At 32.9% G+C, this 21758-nt stretch overlaps 1 protein-coding gene across 12 annotated transcripts in view; it reads left to right on the top strand.

Annotated features, from left to right (window-relative positions):
- LOC143920347 (uncharacterized) overlaps positions 1-19947 on the top strand; it is a 73445-nt gene extending 53498 nt beyond the window's left edge. For 3 of the 12 annotated variants that reach the window (XM_077443200.1, XM_077443201.1, XM_077443205.1), the window contains 10 exons: positions 12654-12784; positions 12860-13040; positions 13116-13378; positions 13453-13677; positions 13759-13856; positions 13939-14048; positions 14862-15797; positions 18906-19050; positions 19122-19230; positions 19309-19947. In XM_077443200.1, the coding sequence (XP_077299326.1) occupies positions 12654-12784; positions 12860-13040; positions 13116-13378; positions 13453-13677; positions 13759-13856; positions 13939-14048; positions 14862-15797; positions 18906-19050; positions 19122-19230; positions 19309-19439 (2329 nt within the window). In that variant the 3' untranslated portion in view covers positions 19440-19947. Of the gene's footprint in view, positions 1-12653; positions 12785-12859; positions 13041-13115; positions 13379-13452; positions 13678-13755; positions 13857-13938; positions 14049-14858; positions 15798-18905; positions 19051-19121; positions 19231-19308 lie in introns of all 12 variants that reach the window. The other 9 variants (XM_077443195.1, XM_077443198.1, XM_077443204.1 and 6 more) reach the window with 3 other exon arrangements.
- Positions 19948-21758: the final 1811 nt, after the last annotated feature.

Genomic DNA, 21758 nt, shown 5'->3' with positions numbered 1-21758 from the left:
AAACCCAACCTGCATATCCGTAGTTATTTTTAACCCACAAGCAATTCACTCAAAGCTAATCTCAACTCAAAAAAATGATTTGGATCGTCGCAATCCTCCTCTAATTCGCCCAATTCCCATTTTACCGTTGAGTGACATTTCGATGTGGCTATAAAGAAGTGCTCTCATTCTAAGAATTGACATTAACGAAATGCTGATTTTTTTTGTTTTATTAATATCTTGAGATTTTGGCATCTCATTAGTTCAAATCTGTTACCAATTAAATTTGAAAAACCATCACCGTCTTATGCACATGTATTATACATACATATGTACATATGTACTACTACTGGATGAATGCTTTTCCAACATATTTTTATTATTTCATCTACATGTACATCACTTGTTGGTTTCATTGCAGCCTTTTACATTCTCTTGGGTACCATCCGAGCAGTTGTTTTGTACACCTCTCATCCAATCTTTTCGCTACGTGGCCCACCTATTGCCATTTCAATCTCCATTCGCTCCACCATATACATATGTCAACTACCCTTGTCGTGCTTTTTATCCATGTGTTCCGTTTCCTGTCTCTCCTCATTAGGCCAAGCATAAAACGTTCCACACTTCATTGAATTCATTATATAATAAAAATGGATAATTTGCGATTCGCAACGTATTAATGTGGTTCGATGCTATCGAATTGCGTCATCAGCTGAATTTGTACAAGGTTTTTCTAAGTTTCATTTACTTTAATGATAAGTTCTGTCTTAATCCTAAAAATCTTCCGATCGCTTTGAAACTTCGCCATTTTGCCAGGTTTGGCCCCCATAGAGATTTCAATTATAGTGAAGTGAAGTATAATCGTAATTAACATGTTTACAAATTCAAAAAATCTCGAGGCGATGACAGACACCGGTAATTCGATATTTACCGGTAAATTGCCGAATTTTTCAATCTCAAAAATAAACTACTTTCTTTTGTACTATGTAAATATATTATAACCAAACACTAATAAACATTATTATTTTTATATGTATATTGCCCAAAAAAGTCATGAGTAGAGGTAGGATAGTCACAGTGCTATCCATTGTCCGGCAAACCTTTAACAATGCATTTACAACCTTTGAACAATACACGGCCCCCTCAGGCTCCGGTGACTAGTCATGAGTAAAGGGCGGATAACCAGCGTGCTTTTTCCAGTAATCAGGGCGTTTTGGGTCTATTTACAAAGCTAGAGTGCAAAAAAAAAGTTCTAAATAAAATTGGACAAAGCACAGCGAACAATTAACAATGAACGGCACGCTTCCGGTCCGACCTCTCGTCATGAGTGGTAATGAATACAGATCGGCGTTCAGCGTGCTAAAACGGATATTTTCCAGGAAAGAGGGTTGCTTTCTATTGTCCCTACAAAGCTAGAGAGCAAAAAAAAAAAGGTTAACAATATAAATTAACAATAGCGAACCCATTTAGCACGCTGAGCGCCGATCTGTAATAATGAATTCTTTATAAATTAATATTTCATAAAGTACTAAAAAATATAATTTCTTTTCTTCGTCTTGTAAGAAAATAACAGCTTAGAAAACATAATGTATTCATACTATCGTGCAAATAATTATAATTTATTTTTAAAATGATTTCAGTTTTATTTAATTTCAATAGACAATTCATTTCTTTTTTCACATTTCTAAATAGGTCCCTTTCCCGAACTGAAGCCTTTATATTGCTGATAACACACAATGAATCGTACATATATGGAACTACTGCAATAATGCCATCATCGGAATCTGAAACTGATAGAATTACTACATCTTCCTTGCAAATCCATTCAATAACTTCCATTGCTATTTCATTATTATATTTTTTCTCCTGGATGAAGCACTGGGTTGCACCAGTGTTGCCAAAAAATAAAATAAAGGAGAAGAATGTAATAAAATGCAGGGAATACGTTTTGTTGATTTACCGGTAAAAGTAATAAATCATTTACTGATAATGGACTCTATAATGCATACATATTTATATGTTCAACACGATCAGACAATTTGCACTGCGGTCTTTTTTGACTGTTTATGAACAGTTTAGGTCAACATTACTATGATATTATGAATAATTCATTTGATTCGAACATACTATTCTGAGATTTCTCCACTATCATTGCGGAATACTCATAGTATCATTTGTACACACAACGTGCAATATCATGCTTAGGTATATCTACTACGGTTGTAAAAAATAATTAAGTAATCCAACAAATGCGTGTGTGTGTCGATCGATAGTTGCGCTACTTTCAACACTGTTGTGGCAATGAAACGACAGCTGATACGCATTTTGTATACTTTTTTTTGTAATGGCGCGTTTATCAGATATGTGCGAAGACAGGGGGAAGCCACGTGCGGCCAACATCTGTCCAGGTGGTGGAAGAAGCTGCTGCAACAGCCTTCGACCTCCACAACAAAGTCAAATCCGCTTATCGTTAATTAGAACAAACAGGATTACTGACATCGCAACGGTCCAAACGGGCGTGCATTTCAATACTAAAGAACATAATCGTACGCGTGTGTGCTTGTGTACTCATTTTTCCTTTTTAATACCTTTTCCATTGACAGAGGTCACGTTTCGTGAATTGACCAACTCAATGCCCAAAACGGCTCATTAGCGACATTGCCTTTATAAAGTCGTGGAATTGTACAATGGATGCGTTTCGTGTCAAGGGTTTTCGAGTTTGGCTAAGCGTTTGATTTGATTCAATTTCTTTTTCTTTAATAAGTGCTTGTTTTTTTATAATATAAAATTTTACATCGAGTTTCGAATTATGTTTTCTCAAAATAATGAGCAACAATGTACAAATTTAGTTCAATGGTCAGTGCAATTGCCTACCGGTTGAGAAGTTTTGGGTTTACATTTCGACCATTATTCGATCTTCTCATTGATTACGAGAAGAGATTGCATTACTGGTGAATTGGAAAAAAATTCTCCATCGGTAAAATTTAAAGTTTACCGGTAATTACCGGACACTATTTTATCGCAAATCAAGTACATAAACATCCATTTAATTGCACAATATTACATTAAAAGTCGATGCAAATGGCGAATTGTGGATTAGGTTGTCTGGAATTTGTTTATTTTCAGTATTAAATGTGGCAATTTTAAGTTGATAAATTCACTAACAACACAGACCAACCAAATCGTAATAAACGCGATCAGACGGTTGTTTCAAATTATGATCGAAACTTTCAAATCGTCCAAACTTTAACTAAATAAATAAGATTGGTTAAAAATAAAAATTTAAAAAATTAAATTTATTTATTCTTATAAATTTACTTTAATGCTCTTATGACATTATATACCTGAGATTTCTTAATAATTATTTATGATTCAATTTACATAGGTTAACGATTTTAATAAAAATAAACCACACTAAATTATCTAATCCACGAAACTATTTTCATTTACCGGTATACCGTTAGTAGGAAAAATCATTTACCGTTTACCGGTTTATGAAATTTGACGGTAAATTGCATTCCTAATTACGAATACCTGTGTGTGTAAACATTTATTATGATAAAAATACACTCAAAAGTACGGCACGGGATGCACTCGTGGTTTCCAGCTGTGATGGGCGTATCTTTCCTTTGTTTTCTAATTTTGTTGCTAATTCGTACGATCTTATTATTTCGGTAAGTTTCTCCTACATCTCTTCAAATCACTGTCAATACAAGGATAAAATATCACCGTATATAAATATATGTATATGTAAACTATTTAAAAAAACACGTGCTGCGTACCATTCTGTGTGTCTGCACCTTAATTGGCTGCTACATGATGGGTTTGTCTACTTTATCCACAATAATGATTACATACAAAAATTGGCACTACTAAAAATATATTTTATCTTCTGCTAGAAAAAAATATCGAGGTCGAAATACGTGTTGTAGCGTGGATGTGTAGAGAGGTTTCCAAGATCGGAGTGAAAGGCACAGCTACTATTGATAAAGGTAGCTTATTGTTCTTGATCCATCGGACAGCCAGCTCCGAATGAAGCACGGAACAGATCTGCCGATATCATTGGTCGATGGGTCGTGAAACCTTCTCGGTTGTTGTATACAGTTTATTCATATGGCGAAGTCTTATTGACGTAAACGCGAGGTTAGGTGATCAGCGCTAGTAAACCAATTATCTAATCTCTACGTTACAATATTTTGTCTGTAGTAAGAAGTTTGTGTATTGATGTGATTTAATAATTGTATTATAATTATTTTTGTTTTCCCACTAAAAATTAATAAAAGAATAAACTCAACTGTTGCCAATTATAAATATTTCGATAACAACAAATTTTGACTAGTGACGGCCGATTTGGATATTGATAACATCCAAATCGGGTCTAAACTAGAAACCTTTCAAGACATCAAATCAATGAAACCGATTTCGTACATCTGATATTGGAAGATTGGAACCCGCAACCAACATTATTTCTGAAACTACTGTCGTAACCGATGACATATCATCGCATGGGTGTTGACATATTCAGTTATTAAATAAAACAAAAATTAAAAGAAATGTGTTCGATCCCCACGCGGTCGAATATTTTTAAAATGCCTTATAAATATATAATATTTATATTTAATTGTTTAAAATGAAAAAAAAAAATGGTAAAAACTACCTACGTACTTACATATAAACAATGTAAAACACCGATAGAAAAATTTATTCATTAAATACATTTTCAATAGATGGCGGTAAATTCTCAACCAAGCGGGAAGATTGGCATCGATTAGTATATATGTATAGATTTTTTTTCTCTTGTTATTATATCTTCGTATATGTTTTAGCAGTGACGTACATTTATATGTATGTATAAGTCGAATCGAAACGACGATTTTAGTACGGCGAGCAGATAGATAGACGGGATAGCGATATTATATGTACATAAAAGAAAATATTTCATTGTATGTTTCATTCAACCGCCCCAGAAGCTATCCACATATCATTTACCCTCCACTGATCCTTTTTTTTGTATTATACTTCATCCATCCTTGCAGCTTACTAATAATATTCACTAACAAAACAGCTCATCTACATCTGAGTTTAATTTCATCTTAAAACTGATGAATTCACCATAATCGAAACGTGCAATAGAGATGAAGAAGATTGACCCTCGACACGTCAATTACGATCGACCATTAATTAATTCCTACTCTCGGAATACTAGACGCAAGGCGATCGAACCAATGACACTACACTCATTTCTAATTTTAAACATAAACGAATCATAGAGTTATTCCAGCACCACTTGAGATTCTTAGAGGTGTAATATGGTGATTTTTTTATTTTTCTCCAATGACGCAGACACCACACGATTGACCTGCAGACGAGCAAGGTTGCGACTTTGACCTTAAATTGCACGACCAAGTGCTTAAAGTGGAGAAATCCCAGTACATGTACACATCTAGGTATAGCAGTGATAATGTAATGTATCGATGACCCAGCCAAGTGGTCGGTCTCTCTCTCTCTGCCCACAATACTTCTGGAGTATCGAACGCCCCCGCAGTGCGCTATGACAAACATGTATACATTTATATATGCACTAGCACATGTGTATACTCTTAACAGTATATATGTATATCCGAATAAAAATTAAAATACATTGAGACTATAAATTGCTAACGGTCACGCTTACCCACGATACTTCCATTAGTATCTACATAGTAAAAATATTGGAGTTCATAGTTGTGTGTATGGGTATTGCAGCAATTTTTCATTTTGCAATACGGGGTGTAGCGTATATGTAAGGTCGAGTGCAAAGTGAAGCGACGCGACAGGAAACGACAAACTGTCTTCGTTAACATCTTGACAGCTCGTCGTATTGTGTGTACGTGGCCATTATCATGGCCGTTAAAATCATTACTGTTCCTGATTTTTTTTTGGCAAATGAAGGAGTTTTGAGATTCATGATGTACACGTCAAGTACCTGGGACATCTGCTGGCGGAGAATCTATCAGATGGCCGTGACATCGAAAGGCAAAGAAGAGGAATATGCGTAAGATCAAAAATGCTAGCGAGATGGGTTGACCACTCCAGTATAGAGATAAAGAGACAATTATTTATGTTCTTTTGTACTAGCCTCTATACTGGTGAACTATAGATGAATTACAAACAGGAGACAATGAAGAGGATAAATTAGGTGACATGTGACAGGTGATAAATTAGGTGACAGGATACTAGGTGACATCACACTGAGTCCCGTAAAATGACTGCAATAAAAACAGAGAGATTTCCACATTACGCCACTGGTAAATACGTATGCTTTATCACTAGAGACCGACGGACAAGATGCTCGACGGCTAAAACATGGTTCACTATTGTCAATCTTTTTTTTTTGCTCCTGCTTTCTCGGACAATAGAGAGGTCTATTGTTATTTTATGACGGAAACCTGACTGCCGCCCTTTATTTATCACGCGAATGCATATACATAGTTATGATTAAAATATCTATAGTAAGACTATGATCAGTTTGTGTTTTAAATATAACCTCCTTCAGAATAAAATGTGTGTTTATAATAACTTTCAAAATAAAAAATGACTTAAAATAGGTATTATCTGGTCGAGGCGCAACTGTCGCATTCACTCAATATATATATATATATATATATATATATATATATATATATATATATATATATATATATATATATATATATATATATATATATATATATATATATATATATATATATATATATATATATATATATATATATATATATATATATATATATATATATATATATATATATATATATATATATTGTCGCATTCACTCAATATATATATATGTATATCGAAGAAAGGAACGGCAACAAAATTAAGGTTTCGGGTATCCACCCCTCTTAATGTGATGCGCTGCGTCGCTGCAGCGCACTGTCGCCTAGTGCGTTCGGACCTTAAGGGCCGGGCCGCACCGCTCAACTCGCGAACAACTTGGTTGAGGGTGACCAGACCAATGCATGCAGGTAGATGGGATTTGCCTCTCAACTTGTTTGTCGCACACATTTCCATACATTTTTTCGTGTCGCACAATAAGTCGGCCGACAAAGTTGCACGGTGCGGCCCGGCCCTAACAGAAGACGGTCGATGTGGATTTAATAATCATCCAGATCTTAGCATAGCAGCGTATATAAATCGAATATTTACTCGATTCGAATGAATTAACCAGTGCACTACGCTGTGGTTTTTTGCACTCGAGTAAAATCACAATAGTGAACAGTCCTTCATAAATTTTTACAGAATGGTCGTAATTTATTACGACCCCGTTAAAATTACAGAAAGTGTAACGAGATCTTTTCATCCTTGCATTATCACAAGAACGGCTCGTTCTCCTTCACAATCTTTCCCCGGGGCGATTTAAAATTGATTTCGTTGCATCACAAGCGTATCGTTCCTCTTATATAAGTTAAAATTTACGCACGCAACATTGTTTTTGTACGTGAGAAACCTTACTACGGAGTACGACACAAGTTGATAAGCAGATCACGCGTCGTTATGCGAGACAACTGTATACTTTGCGTCGTTCATGAGAAAATCGTAAGCGATTTTTAATGAGTTGAAAACGCCCTAGAATTCACACATCAATCTCGAATTGATATAGGAAACGAACGACCCGCTTCTCATAAAATGGTCGTTTGCCGAGATACACCACTGGTATCAAAATGCACCTTGACGCTGATAATGATTAATGGAAATCGCAACACACTAGGAGCATATATTTATACGATTATCACCTGTTCATTGCGCTCTACATAATGAAGGTTAAAATAAACAATCTTAACCGCTATAGTGTTTTGACACAATTGTGTCCAATGAAAATGTCTCCATCTGATACAGAAACTAGAAAATGCTACTATACAAACCACACAGTGTCTGATTCATTCACATGTCGCAATTCTTATCTATAATATTCTGCTTAAATATAAATCCCTTCGGTATTTTTAGACCACCAAATGTAATTATACCAATGTACATATGTATTTATTATATAGTCAATGCGAAATTCGAGGTCGATCTATCAACAGTTTGAATAAAAAATGAAGGTCCTCACCTTCAACGTGCATTCTTCAATCATCAATTTTTTATGTGATGATGATAACATATCAAATGCTATGTCCAAACTCCGAAACCAGTTATTTTTTACTGTCCGATTTTAAATAACAGCAATTCGCACTGCGAGTGACACTTGCGTCCTTTTGAAACGGAAGGCTATAAAAGTGGTGCGGATGAACCGATAAATGTGCAACTCGGCGTTTCTCAATCCAAATCCTAGTATTATGGATAAATCTGACTTTTTATATGCATATATTTTTTCCTTGCACGTTTTCAAGACTGCTTCTATTCAAAACAACTGTTGTATATGTTCACAGGCACATATCGTAGTATTGTTAAACCATACGAGTTACATCATTATGCTAAACTTCATACTGCATTATTTCAATGCCATTATGACAAACAAAACACACACTATACATATGTATAATATAACACGTGTATGTGAGTGAGAAAGTACTAAAGTTATTCAAGACTGTTGGTCTTGCTCTAATTTGGCAGACGCCAACACTTTAATTCATACAACATAAAATATACGTTTACTGTGCAAACTACATAGTTTTCCTTCCATTTTCTACTCCATACCATATATGAGATGACATTTATTATATATGTATGAAGGAAAAAACGCAGTAATCAGCCTGGTCTATGATTTGGATTTTAGCGTATATCAATAGTAATTTTTGGCAACAAATTATTTGATTAGTTTATAATTCCAAAAGTGGTCAGTAAAAAAATTAAAAATGTATCAGTAATTAATTATAAACTTGATCAGTAACTTATTTTAAATGATCAGTGAAATATATAATAAACGATCAGTAAATTATTCCTTCTTGTTCAGTAAATAATTATTTTTTATCAGTCTTTTATTTAAATACTGATCAAAAAGGATTTTCTATCAGTGAAATTATAATTTCTGACGGCAGAATGATAGCGCGTCGCCCCGCTACTGTCCATTCCCACTCTCCTCGTGTTTCACACACCGTAATATCTATCCAAACATATCGTAATATATTTTTTTTTAAGTTTTACTTAATCATTTTCACAAAAAAAAAAACATATCTTGGCAGCCAACACTAATAGTTATTAGGGTAAGTATTTATTCATTTAAGATTAGGTTAGGTTTGGTAAACGTCAACAGACACGCGAGAACTAAGACAGTGAGACTGAACTGAACCTGGAGCAAGGGGCGAGGACCGAGAGGGTTGAAAACGTAGTTTAAAATAATGTTGCTAAGTGGAAAAATTCATCAGGATTTTTTATACTAGGAGCCATAATGCGATATGGCAACACTGACGATTTTCTGGCTGTCAAAATGAAATAATCATTTTTAAATGATATTACTGATCATCTTATAATAATCATCGACCGTTTCATTTTATTATCTGATCATTTTGGTTTAATAACTGATTATTTAGTTTAATTACTAATCATTTACATAGTATAAAAACCGAGTATGTACATATATGACAACTGATCACAGCGTACTGATCATTTAGAATACTTACTGATAACTTCGAAATATTTACTGACAATTTAGTTATTTTTGTTGATCAAAAGCTGAATAAATTCACGCCGTAGCAGAGAGATGTAATAAGAATAGAGGGGCCCTTACGAAAAAAAAAAAATGTTGTCAATTTTACGCGGTACGTCTCTATAAAAACGTTAAATCGCACGGAATACAATCGGATCAATTTACTTATAAAAATGTACCCCATGTTGTTTATTGTGTGTTTTTGAATGTATTTTGCAATTTTTACAGATGCTTGCCCATCTTGCGAGTAATATAAACAAACAGAGAAGTTTTTATCGGACATACGTCGAGCACCAAGCGTCAAATACGACTGACGCTAAAATTATTTAGATCTGTCCGTGGACAGAATGTCACTTGACAACAAAAGAACACCTAAAGCCACTTATATTAATATTACATTTCTCTGCGCCGTTGTCTTTAATGTTTACAGTGGCGTTTTTGTTCACTACTAATCGATAGCAAACTTCAAAGTCTTAACAGCGATCTACTGTGGTAGGTAGTGTTGTACGTGTTTATATTTGTTTGAGAAACGTTGGTGTCGAGTTCCATACAAAAACTTGTCTCGACAACGCTTGCCCATTCCGGTTTTAGCGGTCTTACGCACTTCTTCCTATGCTTCTTCTCACAAATTCCACAATTTTTGAATTGTGGTTGTCTGTTTACTGGCGAATTTCCGTTGAACCACTCCGCACTGTTGAATCATCGAGTAGCGGCCTTGTCTGACCTCGCCCCTATTGTGTACTCAGTTGACTCGTCTAGTTTCAGGTGCTGTCAATTCCACACCACTTCACTTAAATTTATTTAAACATCCACGTCTTTTATACTTCAAACCTCAATATTTGTTTTGGATATAATCTGAGATATTCAACATTCAAACAACCTAACATTTATTATTACTTAACCCTTTGAGTGCTGATGTCTTTTCTGTTGAAAGCCCGCCACTCTGAAAATTTCGCCAACATTTCCAACTACAGCTATTTAGAAATCCAATAGAAAGCAGGTACAAAAATTGTAGCTAATCCAAACAAACCCTAGATAACTACCGCCGATGATTTTGAGTTTTGTAAAGCTGTGCTTAGACTCACTAATATATCTTGTAAAAATATAGAAAATAAGCAAAAGAAATCTATTAATGAATGTATTTTTCCAAAACCTTCTTCTTCATTGTTGTTAAAATGTAATGCTCACAATCTTAATTCCAAGCCACAATTTAAAATACTCAGCAGTTAGGGATTTCCATGGGGTAGTTGTGCTATCGTTATAAATTCAGAAATTCCGGTGTAAACGAGACTTTATAAACGTTGACAATTGAATGACACGGATTACACGACCTACGAGTATGTTGCATGCATTTTATTTTCAATGCTACCTGGAAAGGCTTAGTAGGTAGTATTCTTGTTTACTTTATACATGCTCAAAATACAACGCCTATCGGTGGTTTTCAGGCCCATGGACTTGTTGGCAAAACGCCGATCGGCGTTGGTCAACATTCAAAGTGTTAAACCAGCATCATTACTAATGTATAATGCTTTCAACTGAGGGGTCATGGATTCATTCGCTGGCCCAGTGTTGTTGGCCAGACCTTGGATATATATGACTCCAGTTCGATCGTTTCCTATCAGAGTTTGCTAATTTTTCTGATTTCATTGTTGAAACGGTTCCACCAAATCGGCAACCTATCCCCGTTTCTCGGAAATTCGAGTTTTTAGCATCTTGAATTTTTTGATTATTATAAATATGCTACCAACCTATATAAAAATGTATATGTTTCTGTAAAAATTTGCTGTATATCGAATTTGTCCATAGATGTCCCTATGATATTGTATAAATATAATTGTATTTTAAATGTAAAAACGGGTTTACCTGTAATATAATAAAATTTGATGAGATAGTTAACCTTCAAATACCAAAGGTAGTATCTGATATTTGTTACTAAAAACAGCAACATAACTAATGGTTAACGTATAGTGGGTCATGGTTCCATTCCCTGGCCCGGTGTTGCTGGCGAGAACTTGGATATATATGACTCCAGTTCGATCGTTTCCCATCAGATTTTGCCAATTTATCTGATTTCATTGTTGAAACGGTTCCACAAAATTGGTAACCTATCCGCGTTTCTAGCAAATTCAAATTTCTTGCATCTCGAATTTGTTGATTACTATAAATATGCTACCTACCTTATATATGGTATTTGTAACTAAAGCGCTTCAATTGACTTAAGCATCTGCCTGATTTCACCATATTGGTATGCATTACAGGAGACATGTGTACATTTAAATACAATTGTTGAAACAACAATCTTCACGCCTTCGGATTTTAAATACACTGGTAATTTAGCAATTCGTAGAAGCATCGACCGATGAGCACGTGCTTTTTCTTCGAAACCTTAAAAACGATAATATCCATTTCATCGAGAGTGATTACAAATGCGCCACTTAATGTGAAGGTCGTTATTAGCCACATTCTTGACCAGTATTCATCAACATTCCATTATGATCTAGTTTACATTCGGTGCCCAATTTTAAACCATTAAATTTGTTATAAATCAAATCATACAATTTCTTATCGTTCACAAAATTGGTAGTCCGTTCGTCACTATTGATAAAACTATGAAAATCAATAATAGCTTTTCATTCAGATTAATTTATACGTATTTGAATCTGATTCTGACGGATTCTGGGTTTATGTAGTTTCTCATATTCGAATATATAATAATACATAGTGTCGCCACAAAAGCCCAGACCGACTTATTATTACGGTACAAAATTACATTTGGTTATGACTTGTCTATAAAACGTCGATACATAAACTGTGTGAATTGGAACATATGTTTATTAAAGTCACTTATTAAGTCTTATTAAACGCCAGTGCTACGTTTAAGTCTCCGAGGACAGCCATTTATACATTGACCGTATAAATGAGCACCTATTAACATTCAAATTACTTAGTTCTCTAATTACTTTAATTTATGTGTATCTAAATGTCAACGTTCAACCAGTGGTAATAATTTAAATTGTATTAACATTGTTATTTTTTTCATTTCCAGGGAGGAAGTCAAGAATCACACTGTAAGATGGAATTCGCCTTTTCAATTCGTTTGCAAAATGTCGGCCAATGCTTCCAACGGTGTTCTAGAACCCAGTATTTTAAGGATATCAGTAAGGAAAGAATGCAAAGGTACAGCATTGTTCGATTTTTATTGTTAAATTACACCAATTTCTGTTGTTAAGAATGTCTATTTGTCTCCATCAGGTGGTCGGTCGTATCAGAAGCTCGGTTTTGTCGATTTAAATTTAGCTGAATTAGCCGGTGCCGGAGAGTCTTCCCGTCGTTGCTTGTTGGAAGGTTACGATACGCGCTATCGACAAGACAACAGTACGTTACGTTTACGTATTCGTATGAATATGCTTTCCGGGGATCCTCTTTTTAAAGTGTAAGCATAATATTTACTTAAAAACTCTTAAATTTTGAATTATCACATTTATATATTATTATTTTGGTGTTACAGACCATCATCATCTTTAAAAAGCAAACCGCTGTCAGATCATTTAGCAGTTGCGGGTGAAACCACTGCTATATCACTCGAAGACGGCAATGTAAACACAGCTGGAAATACAAACATTGGCTCGGGAACTCCTGATCAACCGTCAGCCCCGTCGAATACAGCTTCCGTTCAATCTGACTCTCGAGATGATTGTGCATCGTCGATAACTTCGGGAAGTTCAGGATTTGGATCATTGACGAAAAAGAGACCTGCTCTTTTTGGCAGCGGTAGAATTTTTATTTGATGATATTATATTTTTCGTTTTAAGCACATGTTATACTAAAACTCACTCATTTTTCAGAACTTCTTAACCATCAATCTCAGACAAATATAATATCTACTGATTTACAAATTTCATGCGATACGTATGAATCGGATCAAAACGTTGGTACTCTACGGTCTTCTACTAACGAAAATATTCCAATTATCAAAGAAAATACCGTATCACATAAACTAGAGGATGCTGATTGTATCGGTGGAACACTTCAAAGACAACGAAGCGGATCTGATATGCTCGAAGGTTGCGGTCAGTAAAAACCATTCAACAACTTCATACTCTCTCAATTAATTGCGATTTTTGATCTTCTTTTCCATATGATTTTAGCAGTTAGTCACTCGACTATTGCTACTCACTGTCCTGCCTGTCTTCAGGGACACACACATTCAAGAAATAGCTCAAATACTTCTGGAGAAATGTCATCCAAAGTAAAATATATAATTATATTTTATAAAATTCGATTAATTTAAGCTAGAAAGAAGCTTTCATAGAAATATTGTTCAATTTCAGGCTAGCGGTTATGGTAGTTCTTTGAGTCAGCAGAGCTATCATTCAAGACAAAGTTCAGAAGGTGGCGATTCTTCAGAAGGAGGAAGACATAATCAAGGTGTTCATATGAGGTATGTATCATAGATATTTAATCACTTAACTCATAATTATTAATAAATATAACGTGGCATTAATGTCTCATTTAGTTTCCAATCAAAAAGTCAGCAATGCTTTGCTTTTTTAAATATCAATAATTAAAAATATTTACTCATCATTTTTTAAATGATCGAAAAATTATAAAGATAAATATTCATCTCGATGAAAATTTCTGCCATATTTTTTTATATTGAAAATTTGAATAAGTTTAATATGCAAATCTGTGTTGAATACATTAATGTGTGATTGTGATGGTATTGTAATAGAACCGTAGAATTCCAAATAGAAATTTTCTATTAAAAATATCTAAATAACTTACAGCATGTTGTTTTGCAAAATACAATACGGCATGTAGGGGTTGAAAGGTATCAAAATTTAACATGATAGCCTATTTTCACCGGCAAACATTTACACAGATAGTATCATATTTTAAGAATATATAATGTTATATTATGCATATCTTCATTATGATATTTTCAATGTTTGCGTTTGCCGGTTTTAATTTATTTTGAGGGAATGGATAGTTAGAAGTACTAACAATCACGGTAATTACATTTTTATACTATTCCAACGTTTTACAATATGTAATGAAACCCTGATTTATTATTTGAAGTTATTCCTTTTTTTTTAATAAGTAAATCACAATCGAACGGTTTCCAATAAAATCAAAATCATAGATCAAGGTTTCACATCTCAAATGGCATTCAAATTAAACCCATACAAACCTACATACAATAGTTCTAATTGAAAAATTTTAATTTTTCATTTATGATTTATTGTGTCAGCAGAAGACTCGCTCCGAAACTATTCATCGATAGAAATAGACAGATTAAATCTGCCAGTCCTGGACCGAATTCAAGTGATCTTTCAGCAGAATTATTTCTCACCCCGAATAGTACATTGACCGAAACTCCAGAACCTGATCCATTATCTTCTCGGTCCAAGTTGACCGCAGACGATTCCGTCTTCGCCACACCAGACTCAACAATGAATTCCACATCAACACACAACAGATTCAACAGCAGTCATTTGCCGTCGTACTTTGACAGAAAAAAACAGGACATCATTACACTTGCAAAGTCTGCTGCCAATGTCTTACCATTGACTAACTTTCAACTTTTCAAACAAAAATCTTTGAATACAATACCTGATTTGAAAGAGAAACATAACATCAAAGATTATAAGGACAATGACAGTAGTCTCTTCAACAATTTTCCATTTTTGACTCCTCTGGCCAATAGGAAAAATTCAATTCACGACAAAAGCAGACTGTCTAGCTGCACCGAAGACGATTTCTACTTAACACCTGAAAATGACATAGAACTCAGAAACACTCTCCGCAACGCACCTCATCTTCAAGGAAAATCAGTCTTGAGTCCTGTTGCACATAACAAAATAAACAAACCAAAGAGTTCCGAAAATATAATAGCACAATTCACACATTCTACACCAAAGAACAATACAGCCATTGACAGTGATAGAAGAAATAACAATGTAAATAGTCGCGCCTACGTCAAATCTTACGACGAGAAGCAAATGAACACTATCCAGACTGGAATCCACTATCCTTTGAGCATTTCAAAATCTAGCGTAATAATTAACAAAATTATCAAAAACCCATTTGACACAATCAATCCACTGAGACACAGCTATACAGCACATTATATTACTGAAGGAAGAGTTTTGACCAATCAAAAAGTCCCTCAAGCTGCTCAACAGGAGAGGTACGTGCTACTTGTAATTTGGAAAATATTTTGAATGCATTTGCGGGTGATGGGCTTATTCAAAGACTAATCTGACTTGTGTTCTTCTTAATCATAATTGCTTGGTGATTTTTTTTATATACATACATAATTAACATAAGTGTATATCTTTCATTTTAAGTGTGGTTTTTTTTTTTTTTTACATAAAAAAAGTGATTTGCATAACCATGTGTGTTTCCAGTGTTTTGTGATTATTAAATAACTGTGCCATAGTGACATTTATTATGAAGTGTGTATCTTTTTGTCCGCTGAACTTCATAAATTATAACGCCAACTACAATTTATAGTGCAAATTTTCGGTATAATATAATATAAAACCTTTTGAATCTATTTATATGACAGAATTTGTCGAGTTCTCAATCCATCGATTATATTAACGTAGGACTTGTCAACTTATCATCACCAAGCAATTGTTTCTATAGTTATAGATCTATGTTAATATTTCTATCCACTGAAATCTTTGTAACAATGATATATGTATTTATAAATATACATTTTTAATTTATACAAAAATTACACTCGGTACTAACACCTAACCACTAACTGCCACACATTTCATACAAGCAATTGATTTTGACTAACTTATCTTATAAATAATAATGGTAACTAACAGAGAGACGTGGTGTCGGCAATGCGGTGTTGGTTTGGGGCAGCAGCAGGAATGCGACAGCCTACCACCGACTCTCAAACATCGTCGTCCAAGCAACACAGCCCTGTCAGTCTCTGTTTGCGTATATATTTCCCACATTGACGTTAATATACATATGCAGTCAAAAAATATTTTATATTTTTCTTTAGACAATGTAGTGTGTGTTTATGTGTGTGGGTGTGTAAAAATTGTCGATTAAATTTGCTTATGTATTTGGTTTTGTTGCTATCGTAACGATATTGAAATATTTGTATTGCTACAATATAATTTTGTTTTTAGAAAATATATTTATCGCATAGTTTGTATTTTTTGTGAAAATTGTTTACTTTTATATACATATGTAATACAAATTCAATTAAAATATTTTAGTCGATTTTTCCCCATGTAATTAATTACGTATTTCATACTAACGTGGAAATTATATACAGAGTGTTTATGAAGCCAAGTGCAAAAGTCTTAACCACTTCATCGCCATGAGCGCACCGACGGTATTTAAGAGGGCTGTACACCCAAAATCTTAATTTTGTTACCGTTCCTTTCTTTGTGACAATGTGACAATATATATCAATATATATATTGAGTGAATGCGACAGTTGCGCTTCGACCAGATAAAACGTATTTTAAATTGACAAAATCGAGGTTTCGTATTCTCCTATTTTCTCCTCCAAAACTGGACCAATTTTTAAAAAAATTTCATCATCGATATGAGAAAGATACTTTCTGTGCATCGACCGTTAAATAAGCACGTTTCGTGGGTGTAAAAAAGAGGCGATTTTATAGATGTTTGGCGGCTCCTAGCTCCTATAAAAAATAATTAATCAAAAAAATAAAACGATAGATGCACCCCAATGGTGGATATCCATAGCATATTAAAAAATAATTTCTCTAGTGCCATAATTGAGGAAGGGAGAAGTATAGTACGTTTGTATGGACTATGCGCTGCTGTCCAGCCCTCTTAAGGCTATGACTCGAAATTAATTTTGATTTTTCCACAGTGATATAAAAAATTTACTGTGATACTAATGAAATTGAAAAAAGTCAATACTTTTTGTTAGTTTGTGATGTATTAAAGAGGTGTCAAGGGTACTATTGGCACTAAACACATATAATAAAATAATCGAATCGGTTTCTAGAAACGCGTGGCGATCAAGTGGTTAATAGATTGATAGCTCATATCATTTAGAACATTTTGAGCCACACATACCTCAGTACAAAATTTTATGGTTTTTTTTTTTATTTCATTTTTAAAGATATTTAGTAAAAACAACAAAATCTCACAGTTAATTCTTAATAGTCCGACCGCTGTACTCTGTGAGGTGGATTACATGCCATCTCGCTTGCTCCAACACATTTCGCGTTACAACCAAATACACAACGAAAGCATTTAAATTGCAATTACCGCTTGAGTTAGTACGTTTAGATAAAAAAAAAATATTGAGATAGAAAACCAATCCTTATAAATGTGGTGAAATAAAAAATTTGCCAAATAAATGATATGAGCTATCAACCTATTAAGGCTTTGCATTCAACTTCATTACACCCTGTATATTATGTTACAAATACGTATTATTTTACTGGCAATAATGGTGGCTGTCAAACTCGGATGAAATGATAATAAATCTTTTACTTACTTCAATTTTGGTCACAAACTATGTACATACCAAAATATAAACGGATTGCTTTCTATTTTCATTAATTTTAATAACTAATAGCATGCCTAGATTCGTAGATTAATACAGATATATATGAACATACTTGCTTAGTTTGATGCACTGAGAACAATTAAATCAGGTATGCCTTAATCTTCACACTTGATTAGGTTCGTGTTATTGCTGCTGATGAAAATTATAGACGAATGAGGCCTTTGCGATTGACAGTCACTACATATAGTATATATTTTGTTGCTAAATGGCATGATTATAGTTAATTTAGTGCAGCTTTTCTGTCGTATTGATGGTAATACTAAATTTTTACAAGATCAAATTATCGTGATAGCTCGGACATATTCGATAATCGCTCGGCAAACTTGTTTAAATTTAATATATGTGTATTTATATTTTTAAATATAAAAAATTATCAATTATATTATTATATTATTCACTGCATGGTACATTTATAATATATATATCACTGTAGATCTTAATAAAAAAAAATATAAGATGACACTTACGCGAATATTCATTGTTGATAACTAAAATTTGTTTTGACTTATTGAGCTTGTTAAGATTTTCAATAGGTATAATATTAATAGAATTAACGAATTAATTGATTGATTTACTTATATTGGAATAAATATTCGCATTCATGTCTGCCAATGAAAAAAAATCACAAATTGAGAATACATACATACTTCATTTGCTTTACTATTTTTACTTTATTGTGTTGCTCTTACTATTGATGATTTTATTTGTTAATTACAGAAATCCTTCCGGGGGATTAGTAACGACTGAAACTGGATCTTTAGATAGAGCCAAAGCAGCTTTAGAAAGGAGAAAACAAAAGACTAGTGTTAGTTCATATGGAACTATGACTAGTTCAACTACCGGAGCCGAACCTGACTCACAAGTATTTATCATTAATAAAAATCATTGAAAAACATTTAATATCGTATGTTTAATAACATTAAAATTTTTCAGAGTGGTCATGTTGGTTCTGGAAGAGTAGAAAATACAAGAGTAAATCCCGACTCAATCATTGACGAACTAATTAACTCAACTAATTTGCAACACGTAGATAATGCTGAAAGTAAGTTTCATTTTTGTATAAAAATTACACAGTACGAATGATGATCAATTCAAATTAATATTTAAACTGTTCCCTTAGCATCTGGTCTACAGTTGTTTATCGCTGAAGATGGCACAACAGCTCTGGGCAGCAGACTAATAAAGTCCGAGATATCTAAAGGCGTTAGAACTTTTAAACAAGTAGTAATGGAATCGATTGACGACAGGTAGCCAATCTAAACCGATTAGCAAATAAAATCAGACAATATATTTATGACTCCAAGAGTAATAAAACGTCCAGAATAACCGATTTTATAATAAAAATGAGGCATATTTTTGTAAAAAAAAAAAAATATTTTCTTTATACACATAAAAATTACTTGTTTTTAAATACTGATAGTTGTTGTTGAAAATTGTTAATTTTTCACGTAGTGTTCCGCATTTCATGTTTAACATTTTGAAAATTTGAACTTGGGACCATAATAATTAAGGGTTCGAATTATCGGTCAGACATAATTGATAAAATTACCTACACATTTGGTTGTCATAATGACAGAATTTGTAACGCCAAAAATAGTATAAGAAAAAAACAGAAACGACTTATCGAATCGTATAAGGAAACAAGGGAAAACAGTGTGAGGCGTAGTTCAATGAAAAATTGAATATAGAAGGAAAAACAAAGAAGCACCCGAGCACGTCGTCAAAAGCAAATTCTCGTTTTTTTTAGTATTTTTATATCAAGAAACAATTCTAAATTTCAATATTATATTTATTATATCATAAAATCCATAAAATGATTTAAAGCTCTCAAAATTGAAGAAGTTCCCAGTATGTGAAAATTTATCATACAAAGTCAATATCTAGTATACAACCCTTTTTATTATTTCTTTGATGGGCATACAACGGTGGGTGCGAGAATTTGACTTCTGTTGTCATTCACCACTTGTCAGGCAAATAATCAATCATGATGGACCGAATATATTGTCCCATAATTGAAAAGGTTATGGCTCAATAATTATTTTTTTCATAATATACTTGATTTATAAATAAATACATTCATTTTCTTATTTCGATACAACAATCGCATATTGATTTTGAATTATTTATAATCTTCAGTATTTAAAAATGATTTTTAATAGTTTTTACTGATACAGTTCAGTTTTGATATAACATGTAATAATAAAAATAAAAATCGGCATTAATATCGGGTGTAAATTTAAACAATGTTTATTAATACACAATACAACCAATTTATAGATATTGTTTTACCAATGTATGTATTTAGAATGGACTGTTTAACTTATAAACTACTAATTTTATACATTGTGAAGTCTTTTGCAGTCGAACTTGTCTAAAATATTGTCACTATATATGTATATTGTTAATTATTTGTAAATTTAACCAATTAATATGATTGTAGGCCAGTCGATTTTAATTTTTACAATCAAGTTTATACATTAAAAAGAATTCCGCATTGAAGAATTCTGTACAACTAGTCATTTAATGTAACAGAAAATAATAAAAGTACACAAACACATTTTTTTTAATATGTACTTCATTCTACTTAATTTGATAATTGTGTACTTTCAGTTCCAAATATTAAAATACGAGGTCTTTTATTAACCACTAAATAGCGAATCGAAATTTTGCGGTTTTAATTATTTTTAAATACAAACAGAAAAATGTTTGAATTAAATTTTCATTTAAGCAAAACTCTACATATTAGGTAAAATATAAAATAGATTATTGACCTTCATGTCTATGTTAATTTCACGTGGCCGATAAACTAGTTGCTGTTTAAAAAATATTAATCATTAAAGACTTCATTAAAAAAATAATTCGTACACTTTTAATAATAGCATGTATCTATTCCAATATGTATATACATATATATGTATGATCATTCCAAGCAAATAACAGATGCCGTAGCGTGAGAAATATTCTATTATTATATTACTTTGTGTGTAATAAGAAACAGTCATTATATTTATTTCCCTGTAAATTATTTATATTTATTATTAGTTTTTATATTCCAATTTAGCATTCTACATTGGCTTGAAGCAGAACTTTAAAAGTATATCTTATATTAAAAGTTGTGATGATTGCGGATTTGTTAGACATAAGTTTTTGATCGTTATATCTTAAAAAGTTTGGTTTTATGAAGAAATAGTAAATAAAAATATTGAAATGCATAGATACGCTTTGCCTTTTTAACCAATTCATTTATTGTGTATATTAATAACTTTTTAATAATATTGCAACAGTTAAAACGATTTGAAACCTAAATGTTTTCTACATTCTACTCATTTTCTGAAAATATTATTTATTTTTTTAGTATCTACTCAAAGTTAGTATACTTTAATCCATTTCACGAATCATCTGCCTGAAACACTTTTGTTATTTCTTTGATGATCAAAAACTTATGAGCGGTTTAAATAGAAACGGTGAAACGTAACTAATCATTAAGATTGAACGTATTGTATTATTATCAATGAAAAATATCTGTTTGTTTGCTTTTATTTTCGATGAAAGTCATTTACTAGGCGAGAC

Source organism: Arctopsyche grandis, chromosome 12, assembly GCF_051622035.1.
Source record: "Arctopsyche grandis isolate Sample6627 chromosome 12, ASM5162203v2, whole genome shotgun sequence".
Lineage (NCBI taxonomy): Eukaryota > Metazoa > Arthropoda > Insecta > Trichoptera > Hydropsychidae > Arctopsyche > Arctopsyche grandis.
The sequence above is the reverse complement of the archived record's forward strand: the minus strand, read 5'-3'. Positions and strand labels throughout refer to the sequence as shown.